This window comes from Saccostrea echinata, unplaced genomic scaffold (assembly GCF_033153115.1).
Source record: "Saccostrea echinata isolate AGI-Se365-2 ecotype Australia unplaced genomic scaffold, CSIRO_AGI_Sech_v1 ptg000033l, whole genome shotgun sequence".
Taxonomy (NCBI): Eukaryota; Metazoa; Mollusca; class Bivalvia; order Ostreida; family Ostreidae; genus Saccostrea; species Saccostrea echinata.
In genome coordinates this window covers 30,923,850-30,945,794 of record NW_026889782.1, presented here as the reverse complement: position 1 = coordinate 30,945,794, position 21,945 = coordinate 30,923,850, and the positions used below count along the sequence as shown (strand labels likewise).

General features: G+C 34.6%; 1 protein-coding gene across 1 annotated transcript in view; it reads left to right on the top strand.

Moving 5' to 3' along the window:
- LOC133199121 (intermembrane lipid transfer protein VPS13A-like) overlaps window positions 1-21,945 on the top strand; it is a 131,655-nt gene extending 109,710 nt beyond the window's left edge. The window contains exons 72-85 of the mRNA XM_061334995.1: window positions 2,460-2,529; window positions 3,105-3,213; window positions 4,164-4,283; window positions 4,686-4,813; window positions 6,198-6,393; window positions 7,238-7,313; window positions 8,244-8,407; window positions 8,637-8,718; window positions 8,851-8,938; window positions 9,084-9,198; window positions 12,700-12,803; window positions 15,488-15,611; window positions 16,318-16,404; window positions 19,073-21,945. Coding sequence (XP_061190979.1) covers window positions 2,460-2,529; window positions 3,105-3,213; window positions 4,164-4,283; window positions 4,686-4,813; window positions 6,198-6,393; window positions 7,238-7,313; window positions 8,244-8,407; window positions 8,637-8,718; window positions 8,851-8,938; window positions 9,084-9,198; window positions 12,700-12,803; window positions 15,488-15,611; window positions 16,318-16,404; window positions 19,073-19,117 — 1,508 coding nt within the window. The 3' untranslated portion in view covers window positions 19,118-21,945. The remainder of the gene's footprint in view (window positions 1-2,459; window positions 2,530-3,104; window positions 3,214-4,163; window positions 4,284-4,685; window positions 4,814-6,197; window positions 6,394-7,237; window positions 7,314-8,243; window positions 8,408-8,636; window positions 8,719-8,850; window positions 8,939-9,083; window positions 9,199-12,699; window positions 12,804-15,487; window positions 15,612-16,317; window positions 16,405-19,072) is intronic.

Here is a 21,945-nt window from a genome sequence, read left to right as displayed (position 1 = left end):
ATTTCCTTGTGCATTTGTCCTTGTAGTAACGATAAAATACTTTTAATTTGTTTTTTTTTCTGGAACGGATTATCATCACAGACGGACGTTGAATCTTTAAAATTTAGCGATAATGTGCACCGCCGTTTTCACAGAGGTGATATTGGACAGGACGCTCCTCCAGTCCCGATGAACGTCTATTGGAATACTAAACATATTTTCTATGACATATATTACCGGGTACTATTATTTTATGGATAATCTGGATAAAATCCTTTAGAAATACTCGCTTACTTCAAGATTAACAGTAGTGTACATGTAGTTAATATGTACATTCGTTTTTTTATACAGATAAATATCTAAAGAGTAATCTTTTTTTTTTATTTCAAGACTTGGAATGCCTTAAAATGTATTAGGAAAACAATTTCTGAAGAAAAAAAAAATAACGAGTTAAACCATCGATTATATGGAGCGGAAAGGGGGTGCCTTGTCCACAAGAAATGCAAGATCTTGTTTGTATTTCTTACAGAACTGCATGGGAACAGATAATCTTTATTTATGGACAATAAAAAAGGTTGATTGTATCATGTTTCACTTAAATTTTCATAGAAAATACCGAAAGCGTACACCACTGTATACGTTTTTTAAGCATTATAAACTTGGTCAACATAATTATATCTAAAACTCTTTGTAAATTATAAATTAAACCCAATTTTACTTGAAAACACTGATGTCAATATTCCGATCAGCATGATAAATGTATATATAATTAATAAGTGTAAATACATGTAAGAACTTTTCCATTCCCAGCTGCTGACCTTCAATAAGTAAATGTAGGCCGGCAGTGGCAGATTTAGAAGTATTTTGTCATAGGCTATATAAAACACATCCTGATCATGCGATAAAACACAAGAATCCTTTCTGACATAATTAATTTTGTCAAATAAAAATCTGCAACAATACAGTGACAAGGATAAGTTTTGAAAAGAAATGTTCAAATGGTGTCTGCTATACATGTAATCCAAGCTTCCAATCTAACCCCCCCCCCAAAAAAAAAGTTAGCTATTGTCTTTTGACATTCATGAATCCCAGACATATATAAATTGAAAACGAATAAAACATGCTTAAAAAAGCTGATGATTTTCAATAAAAATGTTAAAAATAATCTTTTCTTAAAGTCAAATAAAGTCAATGTCCACTATGAAGGAGACGCGCGTTTTAATTGGAGGTACATGTAGTGTTAAATGTAAATTGATTGTCTGAACCATCCCAACTTATGTCGTTAAATTACTTTTTCACGCTGTAAATATTGATTGAATATTTATCATAGTTGCGAAGACCGAAGAAATTGTTTCAAGTACATATTTTCAACATGATTGCTCTTTGTGACGTCATTTTTTTTCAATGCATTGCGTCACTAATTTACATGTAATGTCCCATAGTAAATTTCACCGAGAAAGGTTCATATGGTTTTCATTTACATAAATAATTGTATTAAATTAATTTTTTTCAAATGCAGAATTGAATTTAAAAGACAGTAGAAAAATAATAAAGCCTTCAGATATAGAATTAAACAATTAATTTCTTTAAAAATATAGATTTTATTTTGGAGAAAAGGTGACGTCTATCCAAAAATGCAGCATTTTTTACTTCAGTTTTTTGTAAAAACGGATGTGGCCGCACTTTTGTAAGGTTATTTTTTCTCTTTAATATTAAAAATCATAGTGTATTTGTTCTTTCTACAAAGTTTCGCATACATACTCGGATGCGGCCATATCGAAATATAGACTTGAAGAGGAGGAAAACGTCCAAAATAGGGGAATTCCGGAATATTAGACCGGTTTTGAACGTTATATAAATAAAAGGGCACGTGAGTTGAGAAAAATTTATTCCTATTTCAAACACAGTTAAACCTTAACAGTTAATTGATACAATTGATAGAATGTAATCGTGCGTTTGATTTTTGCTGATTTTACAGGGCCGTAAATCGGTCTTAACGTACCCAGCTCTTTAGTGTGTAATAATAAAGTTATCATGTTCATCTGGGTTCTTTAAATATAATGTAATATATTGTTGTTATTGTAATCATTTGAGTGTTTTAAGGGGGGAGATCAAAAGTTCAATGTCTGACAAAAAGCTAAATTCCATAGTTTTCATCAGGACTTCCAACCTACTCCCTCAAAACTAAATTTGATTAATGTTGATTTAAATTTTATTATTACACAAATACTAGTATTTACAACACTGTAAATAACTTAAGTTTTTTTTGTTTATTCATAAAAAGAATAATTTTATATAAAAATAGCATATAGTCTCATGAACATGTACCCCCACCCCCCCCCCACCCCCCGCGGCTGTTTTAAATTAGTTTTTTTATCTGACATTGATCTTTTGATCGTGCCCTATTTGAAGTGATATAAAGTAGATGTGGTAATTGAGTAATTTAACCTCGATAACGTTTTGTACTTTCTACTCTACAGTTCCTAAACCTTTTGCTGAAGTCAGCATTATGTCAAGAAAACATGAACACAGCAACATGTTACAATTCAAGTAAGTAATTTTTTTTTAGTGAAAGTTACAATTCAAGTAAGTAATGGTGTTATTGTATGAAAGTGATTCAAGTAAGTTATTTTTGAATTGATTGAAGTTACAGTTCCAGGAATTAAGTTAACAGTTTCAGGGGTAATTCATATAGTCAAAACTCAAGAAGTTATACAAACATGAGTTATATTGTACATTCACTTCATTTTAGTAGAAACAAAATTGATTTAAATCAAATACAAGAATCAAACATTTGTCATTACAATTTAAGCGGAGTGGAAGGAAATAACGTTTTTCAAATATTTCTATTATATAAGTATGTTATTATTCAAGTTATTTGAAGAAATTTTATAAAGATGTATTATTATATTTCATAGGTTTCCATGCATTGTTAGATTGTATTAAAATAAACATAAAGTGACATTGTGTAATAATGTTTTTATTTCATATTTGTCTCTGAGTCAGTAATTGATTCAGTAACAGTTCATTATTGAACTAAGTGCATGTACATGTAGATCAATAACTAAACAGTCTATTTTGCCAGATGGGGAAAATGTTTAAGATCTTCTTGAAAATTTTGACAGGTATTTCAAAGTCCTGGTACAGGAGATGTCACTTAAAGTGGACCAGGGATTCCTCAATAATGTTATAGATCTGTTTACATCCAGTCACCAAGTGTCTAGAGATCAAGAGGTAAATATGTCCTTCTCACCAGCAGTTGTCTAGAAATCAAGAGGTAAATATGTCCATCCAGTCAGCAGGTGTCTAGAGATCAAGAGGTAAATATGTCCATCTCACCAGCAGGTGTCTAGAGATCAAGAGGTAAATATGTCCATCCAGTCAGCAGGTGTCTAGAGATCAAGAGGTAAATATGTCCATCTCACCAGCAGGTGTCTAGAGATCAAGAGGTAAATATGTCCATCCAGTCAGCAGGTGTCTAGAGATCAAGAGGTAAATATGTCCATACAGTCAGCAGTTGTCTAGAGATCAAGAGGTAAATATGTCCATCCAGTCAGCAGGTGTCTAGAGATCAAGAGGTAAATATGTCCATCTCACCAGCAGGTGTCTAGAGATCAAGAGGTAAATATGTCCATCCAGTCAGCAGGTGTCTGGAGATCAAGAGGTAAATATGTCCATCCAGTCAGCAGGTGTCTAGAGATCAAGAGGTAAATATGTCCATCTCACCAGCAGGTGTTTAGAGATCTAGAGGTAAATATGTCCATCCAGTCAGCAGGTGTCTGGAGATCAAGAGGTAAATATTTTAAGAAGTTTTGTAACTCAGTCTCATAAATCTACACATAGTTAAATTCATTCAGAAGCGTCAGGAAATCAAAAGAATAGAAGGATTTATATGGAAAAGAGGATTCCTGAATGTCATAAATTAACAGAGTTGGGGGTGGGGTTATACTGGAATCTTTGTTGGTCCCTCTGTATATCATTCTAACATTCTATAGATGCACTTTCTGGCTATCTCAAAGGGTACCAATCCAAACTTGCAGATGTTGTGAAGCTTTGGATATTTAATAAGATCCATGCTTTGACTGTAACAGAACATATGCGAAGGGTATCGATGCCTTCAGAAAAACTGGTTTGTTAAAAAAACACTAAAATGACGTAACAAATCCTTGATTTCTTTTCACAAGAGGGAGCTATTAGAGGAAGATGTGAAGACTGTATACACAGAGCTCCTGGAGGAGGCAGGGCTGTCTCTGGCTGAGGAACAAAAGAATTTCTACGATTACCTCCACTTCTCTCCCATCAAGGTAAAAGATCATTGAAATGTTTTATCTAATATTATCAAACAATCTGAATTTTAATGTTCTGTCATTGGTCAAGATAATCTTTTCTGAGATATAAACTTCAGAGCAAGTTCCTTCATATTTAAGTGATATTGACTGAGACTAAATGACTTAGACTGAATTAGCTTGTTCTGGAGTAAGATCTATTTCAGGTACATTTGATGATTGGATTTTCAAGTGCAACTATGTTTGTCCTTTCTAAGTATTATAATTATACCTCTCTTGTCAGGTTTTTGAATTCATATAAATTTTTGACAAGAGAGGTATAATTATAATATACAAGCTTGTTTTATGTTTTGATGATTGATTTATTTTTAGATCCACCTGAGCTTTTATTTTTAGATACATCTTTATTTCTATTTTTAGATCCACCTGAGCTTTTCACTACAAGGAGGGGGAGATGGGAAGGCCGTCCATCTCCATGCCAACATCATCAATGTCTTCCTTCAGAGTGTGGGAGTTGTCCTCACTGATGTTCAGGATGTTGTGTTCAAGTGAGTGTTTATGTGATGTTCAGGATGTCGTGTTCAAGTGAGTGTTCATGTGATGATCAGGTTGTTGTGTACAAGTGAGTGTTTATGTGATGTTCAGGATGTTGTGTTCAAGTGAGTGTTCATGTGATGTTCAGGTTGTCGTGTTCAAGTGAGTGTTCATGTGATGTTCAGGTTGTTGTGTTCAAGTGAGTGTTTATATGATGTTCAGGATGTTGTGTTCAAGTGAGTGTTTATGTGATGTTCAGGATGTTGTGTTCAAGTGAGTGTTCATGTGATGTTCAGGTTGTTGTATTCAAGTGAGTGTTTATGTGATGTTCAGGATGTCGTGTTCAAGTGAGTGTTCATGTGATGATCAGGTTGTTGTGTACAAGTGAGTGTTTATGTGATGTTCAGGATGTTGTGTTCAAGTGAGTGTTCATGTGATGTTCAGGTTGTCGTGTTCAAGTGAGTGTTCATGTGATGTTCAGGTTGTTGTGTTCAAGTGAGTGTTTATATGATGTTCAGGATGTTGTGTTCAAGTGAGTGTTCATCTGATGTTCAGGTTGTTGTGTTCAAGTGAGTGTTTATGTGATGTTCAGGTTGTTGTGTTCAAGTGAGTGTTTATGTGATGTTCAGGATGTCGTGTTCAAGTGAGTGTTCATGTGATGTTCAGGTTGTTGTGTTCATGTGAGTGTTTATGTGATGTTCAGGATGTCGTGTTCAAGTGAGTGTTCATGTGATGATCAGGTTGTTGTGTTCAAGTGAGTGTTTATGTGATGTTCAGGAAGTTGTGTTCAAGTGAGTGTTCATGTGATGTTCAGGTTGTTGTGTTCAAGTGAGTATTCATGTGATGTTCAGGTTGTTGTGTTCAAGTGAGTGTTTATGTGATGTTCAGGATGTTGTGTTCAAGTGAGTGTTCATATGATGTTCAGGTTGTCGTGTTCAAGTGAGTGTTTATATGATATTCAGGATGGCCTGTTTAGATGATATTCAGAACGTTGTGTTCACTTGAGTGTTCATGTGATGTTCTAGGTGATGTGATGTTTAGGGTATCTTGTTCAAGTTAAGTGTTATTGTGAATGTTCAGTTTGTCATGTTCAAGTGATTTTTCATGTTATGTGTAGGGTATCTTGTTCAAATGAATATTTATGTTATATTTAGGGTATCTTGTTCAAGTTAAGAGTTTATGTGGATGTTCAGCATGTCATGTTCAAGTGAGTGTTCACATTATGTGTAGGGTGTCTTATTCAAGTGAATTTTTATGTTATATGTAGGGTTTTTGTTCAAGTTGTTTATGGTGTATTGTTCAAATGAATCAATGTTATGTGTAGGATGTCTCGTTCAAGTGAATGTTTACTTTATTTAGGTGTCTAGTTCTCAGATCTGATAAATGTGTCTTTTACAGATTGGGATTCTTCCAGAGGGATAACAGTTTTTATAACCAGACACAGCTGACGTCTGAGATGGGGCGACACTACGCCGGCCAGGCTGTCAAACAGCTGTATGTTTTAGTACTCGGACTCGACGTCCTCGGGAATCCATTCGGACTCATTCGAGGAATGGCAGAAGGAATGGAGGATCTCTTCTATGAACCGTATCAGGTAATTTTTTTTTTTAAATCATGAACCTGAAGCCAAAAAATTATAAAAGCACATGTCTGCATTAATTTTGAAAATTGTAAAGAATTAAAATCTTGTGTCTGAATTCTGCTTTTATTTAAGGTAGTCGGATCCTCTGATTCTGAAAATCAGCAGTTAAGTAATTAAAAATGCTGTCATACAAAAATGTCTATGAATTCAAAAAGTAATGTATATTTTCCCTTGGTATTTGTTCAAAGTTAATCATTATATTTAATCTTATCATGAAGGAGAACAGATTATCAAATTTCAAATACAAGTATATTTTCAGGCAACTTGAATAAAATCACCAGCTAAGCATTTCTTAATTGAAAATTGATCAACAAATATATCTTATTAGGATAAACAAAAAACCCCATAGATATCCAGGCATTTGGAGAAAATTGCATGTTTTTTTAATACTTATATGGTATATTAGTTCTATTTTCTTCAACTGTTATATATAATACATAGTGTTAAAAGCTTGTGCTATCATTACAAGACATCACAGATTACTTCTAATTTCATACTAAAAAGCATTGGTGTCTAAGGCTAGACTGAAGGACATTTGGCCTCTCTAAAAATGCATTTATTTTTTTACCTTTATGAGGAGTAAAAATAAACTTTTTACAAGATTTTTTCTAAGACTTCAAACAACTCTTTATTATATTGAGATGCATGAAGTGAAAATTGTTGCATGAAAAGATTTCAGTTTCAAGCTTCGTTTTGAGACTTTTGAAATTAAGTAAATAATTTTAAGAGTTATTGTTCCTGGCTGAGGAGTGGATGTCCTTAACAATCCAGATTTAATATTTTTTTTGTCCTCCAGGGAGCTATACAAGGCCCAGAAGAGTTTGCTGAGGGGTTGGCCCTGGGGGTTAGGAGTCTGCTGGGTCATGCTGTAGGTTAGTATGAATTATTCATTATCTTGTGGGTCATTAGGCCAAATAAAAAAATATGTGTGGTTCCGGTTACCCGACCTTCCCTATTTTATACCCCCGACCCTAAACTTTTTTTTGGCAATTTTCATATTTTTTCAGGAATTTTCCCTGATTTCCATCAATGGCTCCGGTTTAAGTTTTAGTTTCAGCAATGATGGCCTCCTTGCAAAACATAGTGCAAGTGTTTAAAAGTATCAAGTCCAAAGCAAGCTAGCATGTAGGTGTCCCCTACCAATATTGACTAGTATATTATAACATCACATCTAAATGCCATTTGCGAAGCAGTGATAGGTATTATTTAGAAAAATTAAGAAAATCATTTGTTTAAAAAAAAAAAAAAAAAAAAAAACCTACCTACCCTAATTTTTTTGGAAGGGTAACCGGAACCACACATATTTTTTTGTTTGGCCTTATAAAATGATGCATTAACATTCCGGTCAGTATGAATTGTATATGAATGTGTATGACAGAATAAATATGAAATGGTATTTTTAATGTAGTCATTATCAGTTACACTTTGCTTTGTTATTCAATGAACTAGACATGTTGCTTGTATTTTTAGAAAATATTTTTAACTTGGTACAATACTGTTTTCTCCTCGGCAATATAAGAGGAAACTTCAGTAGTTGTTTAAATAGAAATGAATTTTCTATTGTGTCTCCATCTGTTTCTTGTATTGTTTTGTTTTAATTTTCATATTTAAAACTCTTTATAAACATCTGGCTGTTTTAAGTTTAATTTTTTATCAGTGCCAGTACAATCATTGTTCCGGGGATAAAGGGTCAGTTGTCAGTCTTGACAGGAATAAGATAGAATTACATGTACCTCCTTTATACTGCTACATTATGTCTCTGTCAATGAACCTGGTATACGAAACATGTCTTCTATCACCAGGTGGCGCTGCTGGAGCTGTATCCCGGATCACGGGGACGATCGGTAAAGGACTAGCGGCCTTGACCTTTGATGATGAATACCAGAAGAAGAGACGAGAGGGGCTTAATAAAAAGCCGGCCAACATTGGGGAGGGGTTAGCTCGGGGAGGAAAGGGACTTGTTATGGTGAGGAAAGATTTTTCTTTCATGAATCTCTTTATTGGATGAATTTAAGGAATCTCTGTTTGACTTTTTTTTGAAAAGTGATACTTTACATAAAATATATTTCTGTATAAAAATGCAGGTTTTCCTCTTTGTTCATTTGTCAGTTAGGCATTTTCAATAAAAAATAAATGAATCAGAGAAAATAAAATGGAAGTCTTGTATAACATTCTGTCTGTCTGTATGTCTGTAGGGAGTTTTTGATGGAGTTACAGGAATTGTTAGGAAACCAATAGAGGGTGCTCAAAAAGAAGGAGTGGAGGGATTTTTCAAAGGTAAGATAACTCTTGTCTGGTCTGGTGTTGTTTAAAAGGAGTTACACTAACCATGCTCATGGCAGTATATGGAGCGGTAATGGACCAGAGAGGTTTTTAACACCAGTGGGTTGCCATGTTGTTGTATTTTAGGTATTGGTAAAGGCCTGGTGGGAGTGGTAACAAGACCAACAAGTGGTGTGATAGATTTCGCCAGCAGCTCATTCGAAGGCATCAAAAGGTAAACTAGGATTGGCAGATTTAAGATTTAATTAACATAATTTAAAATCACTAATTACATGTGCATGTATTATTTAAATCACAATATCAAATGATTTCGATGCAAATGAAAACTGTAAATTTTCTATAATGTGATTTTTTGACAGAATTGCGGACATGACTGACGACGTAGGCCGGCTCCGTCCACCGCGACGATTCCATTCTGACAGAATCATTCGACCATATAACCTTGTAGAGGCCTCAGGTTACGCAATCTTACAGGTACATGTTCTCTTTGAAAGGAACAACACATCAAGTAAAAACTGATCATCTAGGGTCTATTGTAGAAACTTTCTCCATTAGTACTCGGAGTTTTGGATATTAAAGGGGGAAGTAGATGTCAATTTGGTAAACTTTTGAGAGAAAAGAGTATTAAAGTCATACATAACTTACATGTAAATGTATCTTATTATGTACTTTTCCCACTGATAATTTTCCAAGATATTCTATAAAGTCAATGCCCATCAAATGTTATTAAACAAAAAATCGGCATACATTACCAGGAGTTTTGAACACCTACAAAATGATAAAAATCCTTGTGTTTTTTTCTTAGAATTTTTTTTAGCTCACCTGAGCTGAAAGCTCAAGTGAGCTTTTCTGATCACATTTTGTCCGGCGTCCGTCTGTCTGTCCGTCTGTCTGTCTGTAAACTTTTCACATTTTCGACTTCTTCTCAAGAACTACTGGGCCAATTTCAACCAAACTTGCCACAAAGTATCCTTGGGTAAAGGGGATTCAGGTTTGTACAAATGAAGGGCCACGCCCTCTTTCAAGGGGAGATAATTAGGAATTACTGAAAAAATAATGGTATCATTTAAAAATCTTCTTCTCAAGAACCATAGGGCCAGGAAAGATGAAACTCATGTGGAAGCATCCTTAGGTAGTGTACATTCAAATTTGTTCAAATCATGACCCCCGGGGTAGGGCGGGGCTGCAATGGAGGATCAAAGTTTTACATAGAAATATATAGGAAAAATCTTTAAAAATCTTCTTCTCAAGAACAGCAAAGCCATGATGAGTCATATTTATATGGAAGCATCCTCAGGTAGTGTAGATTCAAGTTTGTTCAAATCATGACCCCCGGGGGTAGGGCGGGGCCGCAATGGAGGATCAAAGTTTTACATAGAAATATATAGGAAAAATCTTTAAAAATCTTCTTCTCAAAAGCAGCAAAGCCATGATGAGTCATATTTATATGGAAGCATCCTGAGGTAGTGTAGATTCAAATTTGTTCAAATCATTACCCCCGGGGGTAGGGCGGGGCTGCAATGGAGGATCAAAGTTTTACATAGAAATATATAGGAAAAATCTTTAAAAATCTTCTTCTCAAGAACAGCAAAGCCATGATTGGTCATATTTATATGGAAGCATCCTCAGGTAGTGTAGATTCAAGTTTGTTCAAATCATGACCCCCGGGGGTAGGGCGGGGCCGCAATGGAGGATCAAAGTTTTACATAGAAATATATAGGAAAAATCTTTAAAAATCTTCTTCTCAAGAACAGCAAAGCCATGATGAGTCATATTTATATGGAAGCATCCTCAGGTAGTGTAGATTCAAGTTTGTTCAAATCATGACCCCCGGGGGTAAGGCGGGGCTGCAATGGAGGATCCAAGTTTTACATAGAAATATATAGGAAAAATCTTTAAAAATCTTCTTCTCAAGAACAGCAAAGCCATGATGAGTCATATTTATATGGAAGCATCCTCAGGTAGTGTAGATTCAAGTTTGTTCAAATCTTGACCCCCGGGGGTAGGGCGGGGCCGCAATGGAGGATCAAAGTTTTACATAGAAATATATAGGAAAAATCTTTAAAAATCTTCTTCTCAAGAACAGCAAAGCCATGATTGGTCATATTTATATGGAAGCATCCTCAGGTAGTGTAGATTCAAGTTTGTTCAAATCTTGACCCCCGGGGGTAGGGCGGGGCCGCAATGGAGGATCCAAGTTTTACATAGAAATATATAGGAAAAATCTTTAAAAATCTTCTTCTCAAGAACAGCAAAGCCATGATGAGTCATATTTATATGGAAGCATCCTCAGGTAGTGTAGATTCAAGTTTGTTAAAATCATGACCCCCGGGGGTAGGGTGGGGCCACAATGGAGGATCCAAGTTTTACATAGAAATATATAGGAAAAATCTTTAAAAATCTTCTCAAGAACAGCAAAGCCATGATTGGTCATATTTATATGGAAGCATCCTGAGGTAGTGTAGATTCATTGTTTGAAAACCTGGGATGGCTAAATGTGTTTGAATTAGTCACGTTACATAAGTGTATTTTATTGTACAAAACTTTTTATGGTATGAGCCCTGAATACCTCCAGGACCTTTTTGTTTTTCATAGCCATGACTCATATTCCCTGCGTTCAGAATTAAATTATAATCTTCGTTTACCAAAACATCGAACAATTCTATTTACAAATTCGATTCAATATTCAGGTGTACATTTATGGAATAATCTACCATTAAATGTAAAATTGTCACCATCTTTACATATTTTTAGAAGAAATGTGGAAAAAATTATTATTAGCCAATGTCTGTAAATATATGTTTGTATATTTCCTTGTACATGTTGTATGATTATTACTATTGTTTTTAAACTATGTCTCCTGAACTATAAATATTGACTTATTTATTTTGAGCCTATATTTCATTAAGTTGAATATTACATTTAATTATTCATGAATTAATGAACTTATCATTACATGTTTTATCTTTGATTGTATCATTTTATGTAATATGTTTGTTATTTAGAAGGCCCCGAGGAAGAATAGTACCTTGTACTAATCGGGTTACCTTCTCTAAATAAAGCAATATTATTATTATTATTATTCAAGTGTGTTCAAATCATGACCCCCGGGGGTAGGGTGGGGCCACAATGGAGGATCAAAGTTTTACATAGAAATATATAGGAAAAAATCTGAAGAAGAAGAACAGAAAAGCTATGTTTAGTCATATTGATATGGAAGCATCCTCAGGTAGTGTAGATTCAATTTTGTACAAATGATGACCCCCAGGTAGGATGGGGCCCAATGGGGGATGGAAAGTTTTACATAAGAACATATAGAAAAAATATTTCTTCTCAAGAACAGAAAAGCTATGTTTAGTCATATTGATATGGAAGCATCCTCAGGTAGTGTAGATTCAAGTTTGTTCAAATGATGACCCATTGGATAGGGAGGAGCCACAATGAGGGATCAAATTTTTACAAAGGAATATATGGGAAGTTTTTTTTAAAAAATCTTCTCAAGTACAACAAAGCCATTTGTTATATTGACATGGAAGCATCATCAGGTAGTTTAAAATTCAAGTCCCCCCCCCCCCCCCCCCCGGGTCTTTTCAATACTGAACTGATTGTGCTTTTGCCTAGCCAATGTGCTCAGGTGAGCGATGTGGCCCATGGGCCTCTTGTTTTTAAAAAGTATAGTTTTAGCTTATATTTCCACAAATTTAATTCAGTGGAGGTGTACAGCATTACTAGCCATCAAAAATTTGCACAAAAGTCCTTCAACTATTGGAACTCTTAACATATACAGGGAATACAGAGATTAAGTTCAAAAACTACATGTCCTATGTAATCATACAAACCTTTTTATTGAATTTGCCTTATTTTAAAATTGCCCTTTTGTGACAGGGTGAAAACAAAACAGGCAAAAATCTCCCTGTTTAAAAATTTGTGAAGTGTATATAGAAAATGTTTCAGTGAGAGTTTACAAAATTTCAGGAAACTGAGAAAGGAAAATATGCAGAAACAGATGAATATGTGGCTCATTCTGTCATCATAGGGGACAGAAAATCAACCAAGAGTGTCCTAATAGTCACAGACAAGTGAGTACAACCAAGAGTGTCTTAATAGTCACAGACAAGTGAGTACAACCAAGAGTGTCCTAATAGTCACAGACAAGTGAGTACAACCAAGAGTGTCGTAATAGTCACAGACAAGTGAGTACAACCAAGAGTGTCTTAATAGTCACAGACAAGTGAGTACAACCAAGAGTGTCTTAATAGTCACAGACAAGTGAGTACAACCAAGAGTGTCTTAATAGTCACAGACAAGTGAGTACAACCAAGAGTGTCCTAATAGTCACAGACAAGTGAGTACAACCAAAAGTGTCTTAATAGTCACAGACAAGTGAGTACAACCAAGAGTGTCCTAATAGTCAGAGACAAGTGAGTACAACCAAGAGTGTCTTAATAGTCACAGACAAGTGAGTACAACCAAGAGTGTCTTAATAGTCACAGACAAGTGAGTACAACCAAGAGTGTCCTAATAGTCACAGACAAGTAAGTACAACCAAGAGTGTCCTAATAGTCACAGACAAGTAAGTACAACCAAGAGTGTCCTAATAGTCACAGACAAGTAAGTACAACCAAGAGTGTCTTAATAGTCACAGACAAGTGAGTACAACCAAGAGTGTCCTAATAGTCACAGACAAGTGAGTACAACCAAGAGTGTCCTAATAGTCACAGACAAGTGAGTACAACCAAGAGTGTCCTTATAGTCACAGACAAGTAAGTACTAATTAACAAGTCAATGTGTCCTAATGGTCACAGACAAGTAAGTACTAATTAGCAAGTCAATGTGTCCTAATGGTCACAGACAATTAAGTACTAATTAACAAGTCAATGTGTCCTAATGGTCACAGACAAGTAAGTACTAATTAACAAGTCAATGTGTCCTAATGGTCACAGACAAGTAAGTACTAATTAACAAGTCAATGTGTCCTAATGGTCACAGACAAGTAAGTACTAATTAACAAGTCAATGTGTCCTAATGGTCACAGACAAGTAAGTACTAATTAGCAAGTCAATGTGTCCTAATGGTCACAGACAAGTAAGTACTAATTAACAGGTCAATGTGTACTAATGGTCACAGACAAGTAAGTACTAATTAACAATTCAATGTGTCCTAATGGTCACAGACAAGTGAGTACAACCAAGAGTGTCCTTATAGTCACAGACAAGTAAGTACTAATTAACAAGTCAATGTGTCCTAATGGTCACAGACAAGTAAGTACTAATTAACAAGTCAATGTGTCCTAATGGTCACAGACAAGTAAGTACTAATTAACAAGTCAATGTGTCCTAATGGTCACAGACAAGTAAGTACTAATTAACAAGTCAATGTGTCCTTATAGTCACAGACAAGTAAGTACTAATTAACAAGTCAATGTGTCCTAATGGTCACAGACAAGTAAGTACTAATTAACAAGTCAATGTGTCCTAATGGTCACAGACAAGTAAGTACTAATTAACAAGTCAATGTGTCCTAATGGTCACAGACAAGTAAGTACTAATTAACAAGTCAATGTGTCCTAATGGTCACAGACAAGTACGTGCAACAAAGAGCATCTTAATAGTCACAGACAAGTACGTACACCAAAGAGCATCTTAATAGTCACAGACAAGTACGTACAACAAAGAGCATCTTAATAGTCACAGACAAGTACTACAATAAAGAGCGTCTTAATAGTCACAGACAAGTACTACAATAAAGAGCGTCTTAATAGTCACAGACAAGTAAGTACATGTACAACAAAGAGTGTCTTAATAGTCACAGACAAGTGAGTACAACCAAGAGTGTCCTAATAGTCACAGACAAGTGAGTACAACCAAGAGTGTCCTAATAGTCACAGACAAGTGAGTACAACCAAGAGTGTCTTAATAGTCACAGACAAGTGAGTACAACCAAGAGTGTCCTAATAGTCACAGACAAGTGAGTACAACCAAGAGTGTCTTAATAGTCACAGACAAGTGAGTACTAAACAGCAAGTCATTGTGTCCTAATAGTCACAGACAAGTGAGTACAAAACAGTAAGTCATTGTGTCCTAATAATCACAGACAAGTGAGTACTATACAGTCAGTGATTGTGTCCTAATAGTAACAGACAAGTGAGTACTATACAGTCAGTGATTGTGTCCTAATAGTAACAGACAAGTGAGTAATATACAGTCAGTGATTGTGTCCTAATAGTAACAGACAAGTGAGTACAAAACAGCAAGTCATTGTGCCCTAATAGTCACAGACAAGTGAGTACAAAACAGTAAGTCAATGAACAAATAAGTACAAATTAACAAGTCAGTGTGTAACCATAGTAACAGATAAATACTAATTAGAAAGTCAGTGTGTCACCATAGTTACTTTTAAGTAAGAATAAATTACCAAGTCAGAGTGTTGTCATAGTAACAGATAAGTAAGTACAAATTAGCAATGAGCTACCCAGGCCGATATTCACGGCCCAAACCATTACATTCCTTCCTCCTTAAATTGTCTTCACCCTCGAAGACACAACCAGAGTTCTTATTTGCCCCTGGCAGGACTTTCACCTGCAAGTCCAGGGGTGGTTAACGGCACCAAATCTTTAACAGGATAGGAGAAAATGTTTGGCTGGACCAGGAATCGAACCCAGGACCCCTGCATCACTAGTCAGGTGCTCTACCAGCTGAGCTACCCAGGCCAATATCCATGGCCTAAACCATTACAGATGTACTGAAATTATTTATTATTGCAGGAGAGTTATTTATGCCAACAGAGGGGACATTTTTGGGCATTGGGATGCAGAATGGACACACACTTGGATTGAACTGAAGGAGAAACCGAAGAGATCAGCAAAAGGAGTGGAGTTTCTACTTAAGGTCAGTTAACAACGAAATATCATAGGTCTGGGATCTAACAATGAAATAACATAGGTCTGGGATCTAACAACAAAATAACATAGGCCTGGGTTCTAACAATGAAATAACATAGGTCTGGGTTCTAACAAGGAAATATCATAGGTCTGGGTTCTAACAACAAAATAACATAGGTCTGGGTTCTAACAAGGAAATATCATAGGTCTGGGTTCTAACAACAAAATAACACAGGTCTGGGTTCTAACAATGAAATAACATAGGTCTGGGTTCTATAACAACAAAATAACATAGGTCTGGGTTCTAACAAGGAAATAACATAGGTCTGGGTTCTAACAACAAAATAACATAGGTCTGGGTTCTGAAACAAAAAATAACATAGGTCTTGGTTTTATCAATGAAATAACATAGGTCTGGGTTCTAACAAGGAAATAACATAGGTCTGGGTTCTAACAACAAAATAACATAAGTTTGGGTTCTATAACAACAAAATAACATAGGTCTGGGTTCTATCAATGAAATAACATAGGTCTGGGTTCTAACAACAAAATAACATAGGTCTGGGTTCTAACAACAAAATAACACAGGTCTGGGTTCTAACAACAAAATAACATAGGTCTGGGTTCTAACAATGAAATGACAAAAGTCTAGGTTTGCTTTACCGAACTGTAACGACAATTGAAGTGATTGTTTCCTTTTTTTATTTATCAAGGATGAAAAGAAGAAAAAGTTTCCTTTCCAACTCGGAAGTTCTGCAAAAAAGATTGAAGTTCATATCTCAGATCCAAAGAGAGCAGAGGTAACGATTCACAAATAACAGTAACATGAAATAGTGTAACGATTCACAAATAACAGTAACATGAAATAGTGTAACGATTCACAAATAACAGTAACATGAAATAGTGTAACGATTCACAAATAACAGTAACATGAAATAGTGTAACGATTCACAAATAACAGTAACATGAAATAGTGTAACGATTCACAAATAACAGTAACATGAAATAGTGTAACGATTCACAAATAACAGTAACATGAAATAGTGTAACGATTCACAAATAACAGTAACATGAAATAGTGTAACGATTCACAAATAACAGTAACATGAAATAGTGTAACGATTCACAAATAACAGTAACATGAAATAGTGTAACGATTCACAAATAACAGTAACATGAAATAGGATTGACATTTAAAATAAAATATGTTGAGATTGAAAAAGCTCTTTTGTTAAGCATCCCTGTTATATAATTTCAGTGGCTTATCCAAATGGTTTGTTTTAATTTCAGTGGCTTACCCAAATGTTAAAATTTTCTTGTTTTTTTTATAATTTCAGTGGCCTTTCCAAATGCTTTCTTATAATTTCAGTGGCTTATCCAAAATTAATGTTTTTGTTAGCTCACCTGAGCTGAAGGCTCAAGTGAGCTTTTCTGATCACTTTTTGTCCGGCGTCCGTCTGTCTGTCTGTCTGTCTGTAAACTTTTAACATTTTCGACTTCTTCCCAAGAACCAATGGGCCAATTTCAACCAAACTTGCCACAAAGTATCCTTGGGTGAAGGGGATTCAAGTTTGTTCAAATGAAAGGCCATGCCCTCTTTCAAGGGGAGATAATAAAGAATTAGTGAAAAATTAATAGCATCTTTTAAAAATCTTCTTCTCAAGAACAATAGGGTCAGGAAAGATGAAACTCATGTGGAAGCATCCTCAGGTAGTGTAGATTCAAATTTGTTCAAATCATGACCCCCGGGGGCAGGGCGGGGCCACAATGGAGGATCAAATCATGACCCCCGGGGTAGGGCGGGGCAACAATGGAGGATCAAAGTTTTACATTGGAATATATAGGAAAAATCTTTAAAAATCTTCTTCTCAAGAACAGCAAAGCCATGATGAGTCATATTTATGTGGAAGCATCCTCAGGTATTATAGATTCAAGTTTGTTCAAATCATGACTCCCGGGGGTATGGCGGGGCCACAATGGAGGATCAAAGTTTTACATAGAAATATATAGGAAACATCTTTAAAAATCTTCTTCTCAAGAACACCAAAGCCATGATGAGTTATATTTATATGGAAGCATTCTCAGGTAGTGTAGATTCAAGTTTGTTCAAATCATGACCCCCCGGGGTAGGGGTGGGGCCACAATGGAGGATCAATGTTTTACATAGAAATATATAGGAAAAATCTTTAAAAATCTTCTTCTCAAGAACAGCAAAGCCATGATGAGTCATATTCATTGGAAGCATCCTCAGGTAGTGTAGATTCAAGTTTGTTCAAATTATGACCCCCCGGGGTAGTGTGGGGCCACAATGGAGGATCAGAGTTCTACTTAGAAATATAAAGGAAAAATCTTTAAAAATCTTCTTCTCAAGAACACCAAAGCCATGATGAGTCATATTTATATGGAAGCATCCTCGGATTTTGTTTAAAACATGACACCCCGGGGTAGGGTGGGGCCACAATAGAGGATCAAAGTTTTACATAGAGATACATGTATATAGGAAAAATCTTCTTCTCAGAAACAGCAAAACCCTGATTGGTCATATTTATATGGAAGCATCCTAAGGTAGTGTAGATTCAAATTTATTCAAATCATGACCCCCTGGGGTAGGGTGGGGCCACACTGGAGGATCAAATTTTTACATAGAAATAAAAAGGAAAAATTTTAAAAATCTTCTCAGGAACAGCAAAGCCCTGATTGATCATATTTATGTGGTCAAGCATCCTCAGGTAGTGTAGATTCTATTTTGTCCAAATCATGACCCCCTGGGGTAGGGTGGGACCACAATGGAGGATCAAAGTCTTGAATAGAAATGTATAGGAAAATATCTTCTGAAGAAGAACTGCAAAGCCATGATTAGTCATTTTAATATAGAAGCATCCTCAGATAGTGTAGATTCAAGTTTGTTAAAATGATGACAATCGGGGATAGGGTGGGGTCACAATGGGGGATCGAAAATTTTACATAGGAACATATACGAAAATATCTTCTTCTGAAGAACTGAAAATCATGTTTAGTCATTTTGATATGGAAGCATCCTCAGGTAGTGTAAATTCAATTTTGTTGAAATGATGGCCCCGGGGGAAGGGTGTGGCCCAAAGGGGGATCGAAAGTTTTACATAAGAACATATAGAAAAAATATTTCTTCTCAAGAACAGAAAAGCTATGTTTAGTCATATTGATATTGAAGTGTTTAAATGATGACCCCTGGGATAGGAAGGCGCCACAATGGGGGATCAAATTTTTACAAAGGTCTCTGGAATATATGGGAATTTTTTTTCTAAAATCTTCTTAAGTACAACAAAGCCATTTGTTAAATTGACATGGAAGCAACATAAGGTAATCTTTTCAATACTGAGCTGATTTGTGCTTTTGCCTAGCCAATGTGCTCAGCTGGTGAGCGATGTGGCCCATGGGCCTCTTGTTATAATTTCAGTGGCTTATCCAAATGTTTTGTTATAATTTCAGTGGCTTGTAGGAAAAATTGTGGAAGCCATGGATATGAGAAAGTAAAGACAGTTAATTAGGAAACTGGAAAACAGTGTTTATGTACAGTTATATCCAACAGTGAACCTCTGCTGCTTAATATGTCCAGTTATATCCAGTGAACCTCTGCTGCTTAATATATTTAGACTCCTGTGTGTGTTTGTAAAATTTAGGTCATGAACAAAATTTATATCACAGTGCTTGTGATATATAATGATTACAATGTATTATAAATGTAGAATATTGAATGTAAATTAATTAGCAACAGCTAATTAGCAATATACTGTGCCATCTCATGCCGTCTCATTAAGCTGTATCATATTTATTCATGAATGTTAAAGTTTTCAAAAGTTATTTGTGGACATGTTTATGACATTGGTAGACATCAATAATGAAAAATTTTATTCTAATTTAAACTTCTTTTTTTTATTTCTGAAATTGTGATGTTTGGTCAAATATTGAAAGCACAACCACAAATGGCTACCAGAATAGTCATAAAAATATAACACAGTGAAACCTGTCTAATCCGACATGCACAGGGAGACCGATTTTGTGTCGGATTAGACAGTTTTCACTGTATATGCTCAATCACAAATGCATCTTATATGAGATTGAAATGTAGTTCATGAATTTAGCCATTTTTGCTTTGAAAAACATGTATGCATTTCTATTTATGCATTTCTACTTATTGTCTAATATCATAATATAGCCTTAACGGAAAATTATAGCACTACAACAAATACTTCATGCAGAAATGACGCTTTATAAGTCTGACAATTTTTTAACAGTATAGCATAATATATCAAATAATTAATGAAATATATTGTAAAATCAGATTTCTTTTGCTTACTGAATAAGATATTTTAACAGCACTTTGCTATCATAATGTTCATTGATTTTAATTGTAAAGAATATTGAATCATTTCTGGGAGGCTACACAATGACAAAAAAAATAAGAAGAACATTCTTGACCACTCTTTAAGACACTGATGTAAATAACAAATTGCAATGTCTACATCAGATTGTTTTAAATAAAAGATAGATTCATTTAGAAATACTGAATGTCATCAAAGCCTTAAAGCAATTTATCATTGAATAGATACATTTACACGTCAACACATTCCCCCCTTTGTATGTTGTTGTATCAATTTTGTTATCAAATATTATTTTTATGTCTATAGTTATAAATTACACATCAGTAGAAACGTGTTTTTGTATTTCATTAGCTTTAGTTATTTATTATCAAATGTTTACATTAAGAATTTTATTTTTACACAATGCCAAAATATTGCTGTGTAAAGGCAGAATTGGTATATATGTGCACTTAATTATCATACTTTCAACATGTATTACTTGTTTATTAGAAATTTTCTTATATATTTTTTTTAATTTAGTTCAGTAGTTTCCTAAAGGTGGGTGTTTTTCAGTCTATCAAGGTCATTGTCAAGGTCATTCAGGAAAAGATGCTGAACAAATTAGCGGATCTTGCCATAGTTTCAAGAAATATCTGACTCATTTCTTAGTTTTGAGATGTATTGGAAAACTGTGTATTGTTTATTAAATTATTACTGTGGGTATTTGCTACTGAGTATAGCTATAGTTTTAAGTGCCTGTCTATTATTTTGTATTATGCCAGGGTCTTTTCAGTTGATATAAAGATAACTGCTTTAGAACAGGGTCATGAAATGAAGAATTTTCTTTTACGATTTACATTGACCATGCATTTTAAATAGAAAAAAAACCACTGCCTTATGACAACTACAGCTGTAATAGATTATTGGTCTTGGTACAGTAAAAAATACAACAAAGTGCTGGGGATGAAGTATTTTGATTCATTATAAATGTAATTCATCATCTCAAAGAAGTTTGTAATGTATTAAAAAGAAAATGTTACGGGGAATGAAAATCTCTTTCCCATAAGCATGAATATGGTATAAAACTTTTCAACAACTTTTTACTGTAGGAGATTAAAATACGGTTCCTTTTATATGTAGAAAAAAGTAAATTAATCCTGTATGTATTGTCCAAACCTTTGTATGTGAGTATACTTTTCAGAGTGTGACCCAAATATACTTATCATAACCTAATTGTTTAGCTAATTGAGTGTAATGTCCAGGCTAGGTATTGAGAATGCTTATCAAAACTTAAATGTCTGAAAAATCAAGATTTGGCATCCAGTCTTGTGTATGGAACATGTATTAACTCATAAAAACCTGCATTTCTGATTTATTGAGTGTGCCTATTAAAACCTGTTTATCCAGAGAACCAAGTACAATTAGCAAACACGTGTGTAGATGATTGAATTTGCTTATTATTGGAATTTCTCTACTAGTGTACTAAGATTTCATTTTCTGTCAAGTTCATTGAGAAAGTTTATTAGTATTTTTTCTGCATTATAGTAGTAACTTTATTAAAAAAAAACAACTTATTCCTGTAAATTTTATTTAGGTGCTCCTGTTAATACGATACAGAACTATCATTTTAATTTCTAGAGTGTAAAAAAGAACTCAGCAGCAATTCCTCTCTCCTGGAGAAACTTATTTCTTTCTGTAAAATCTTTATTGAGGAGCTAAATTTTAATTGATTTTAATGGACTTTATTTAGAATCTTAAAATTTGTAACAATTCTATACACTTATATAAGTATGTTATGATTTCTTTGAAGATTATTAAGGAAGTGAAAGTTTTTTAATTATTTGCTTTATTTGTAGTGTGGATAAAAACAAACGTTAGAAAAAAAAGATGTATGTTTCTGATGTTTTCAGTCTCTAGAAGTGATTAGTAATTAATTATTGATTAATGCAATGTAGTGCTGCTTGTTTTTATCCAATTAGTGCAATAAAGTGTTATCACGAA